The sequence below is a fragment of the Enhydra lutris genome, unplaced genomic scaffold (assembly GCF_002288905.1).
Source record: "Enhydra lutris kenyoni isolate GAN:26980312 unplaced genomic scaffold, ASM228890v2 scaffoldscaffold77, whole genome shotgun sequence".
NCBI classification, from domain to species: domain Eukaryota; kingdom Metazoa; phylum Chordata; class Mammalia; order Carnivora; family Mustelidae; genus Enhydra; species Enhydra lutris.
The window spans coordinates 3,737,685-3,738,867 of NW_019154161.1; the positions used below are offsets into that span (position 1 = coordinate 3,737,685).

The window sequence follows — 1,183 nt, forward strand, 5'->3', positions numbered from 1 at the left end:
AGAGGGAAGGAGGAGGAGAAAGGGAGGATAAGGAGGAGAGGAGTGGAGAAAGGAGGGATAAGAAAAGCAGAAGAAGGAAGGGGAGCAGAGAAGGAGAAAGGGCATTAAGAGAAGGGAGGGGAGGGGCGAAGGAGGAGCCTGGGGGAAAGAGGGAGAGGAGGAGGGAGGAGACTGCGGTGTTGGCTATAAAGCCCTGAGGATGAGCAAGTCGACCAGCAGTTTCTGAGAGGAGCAGCATGGCCTTGCCGGTGGGGCTCCTGTTGCTCTGGGTCTGTGGATTTCACTGTGTGGTCTGTCCTGACTATGAGGGTGAGTTGTGATGTGACACTGTCGGGGGTGAGCATTGAAAAATCGAGTCTTGGGGAGCCTGGGTGGCTCCATGGGTTAAGCCTCCGTGTTCGCCTCAGGTCATGGTCTCAGGGTCCTAGGATCGAGCTCCGCATCGGGCTCTCTGCTTGGCGGGGAGCCTGCTTCCCTCTCTCTCTCTGCCTGCCTCTCTGCCTACTTGTGATCTCTGTCTGTCAAATAAATAAATAAAATCTTAAAAAAAATAAAAATACTAAAAACACACACACAAATATAAGAAGGTTTGACTAATAAAAATAAAAGAATCGGAATGCAAGTTGGACGATCCCACTGGCAGAGTCATGTTCCTTCATAACCGTGTGTCTCCCTTCTCCCCTACCATATTTTAAATGCTTTATTCGAGTCTTTGAAGATGGAACTGAGTTTTGTCAAGTCTGTTTTAGTCCTTTACCAAATCGTGTGGCCTTCAGTGATTGTGGATGACAATATAAGAAGGGAATTTCATCATAGAGGCATTTCCTGCACATCTGGTGGGGGGTCACGCAGACCCGGGAAAACAGTTATTTTGTGAAATTTTTTCCAAATGATGGTCTCGCAGGTCCTACGTGGAAGTATCCTCCAGGACACGTTTGCATTGAAAAGATAAATAGAACATAGTGTGGATAAACGTCTTTAAAAAAAAAAAAGAGAGAGGTTCTTAGTGTGGCTATGACCACTAATTTCTTATGTGTTAGAATATTCTTTTTGTGCTTATGGAACAATGATACTTTTGTCTCGGACATTGATTTTTTCATGAGATATCGCTTTTGGATGTATGTTAAAAAAAAAGAAAGAAAGAAAGAAAGAAAGAAAGAAAGAAAGAAAGAAAGAAAGAAAG

The 1,183-nt window shown here is 44.5% G+C and overlaps 1 protein-coding gene across 1 annotated transcript in view; it reads left to right on the plus strand.

The window, feature by feature from the left end:
* The first annotated feature begins 236 nt into the window (after window positions 1-236).
* The window catches only part of LOC111160546 (binder of sperm protein homolog 1-like), a 9,018-nt gene continuing 8,071 nt past the window's right edge, over window positions 237-1,183 (plus strand). Inside the window, exon 1 of the mRNA XM_022523722.1 lies at window positions 237-309. Within this exon, the coding sequence (XP_022379430.1) occupies window positions 237-309 (73 nt within the window). The remainder of the gene's footprint in view (window positions 310-1,183) is intronic.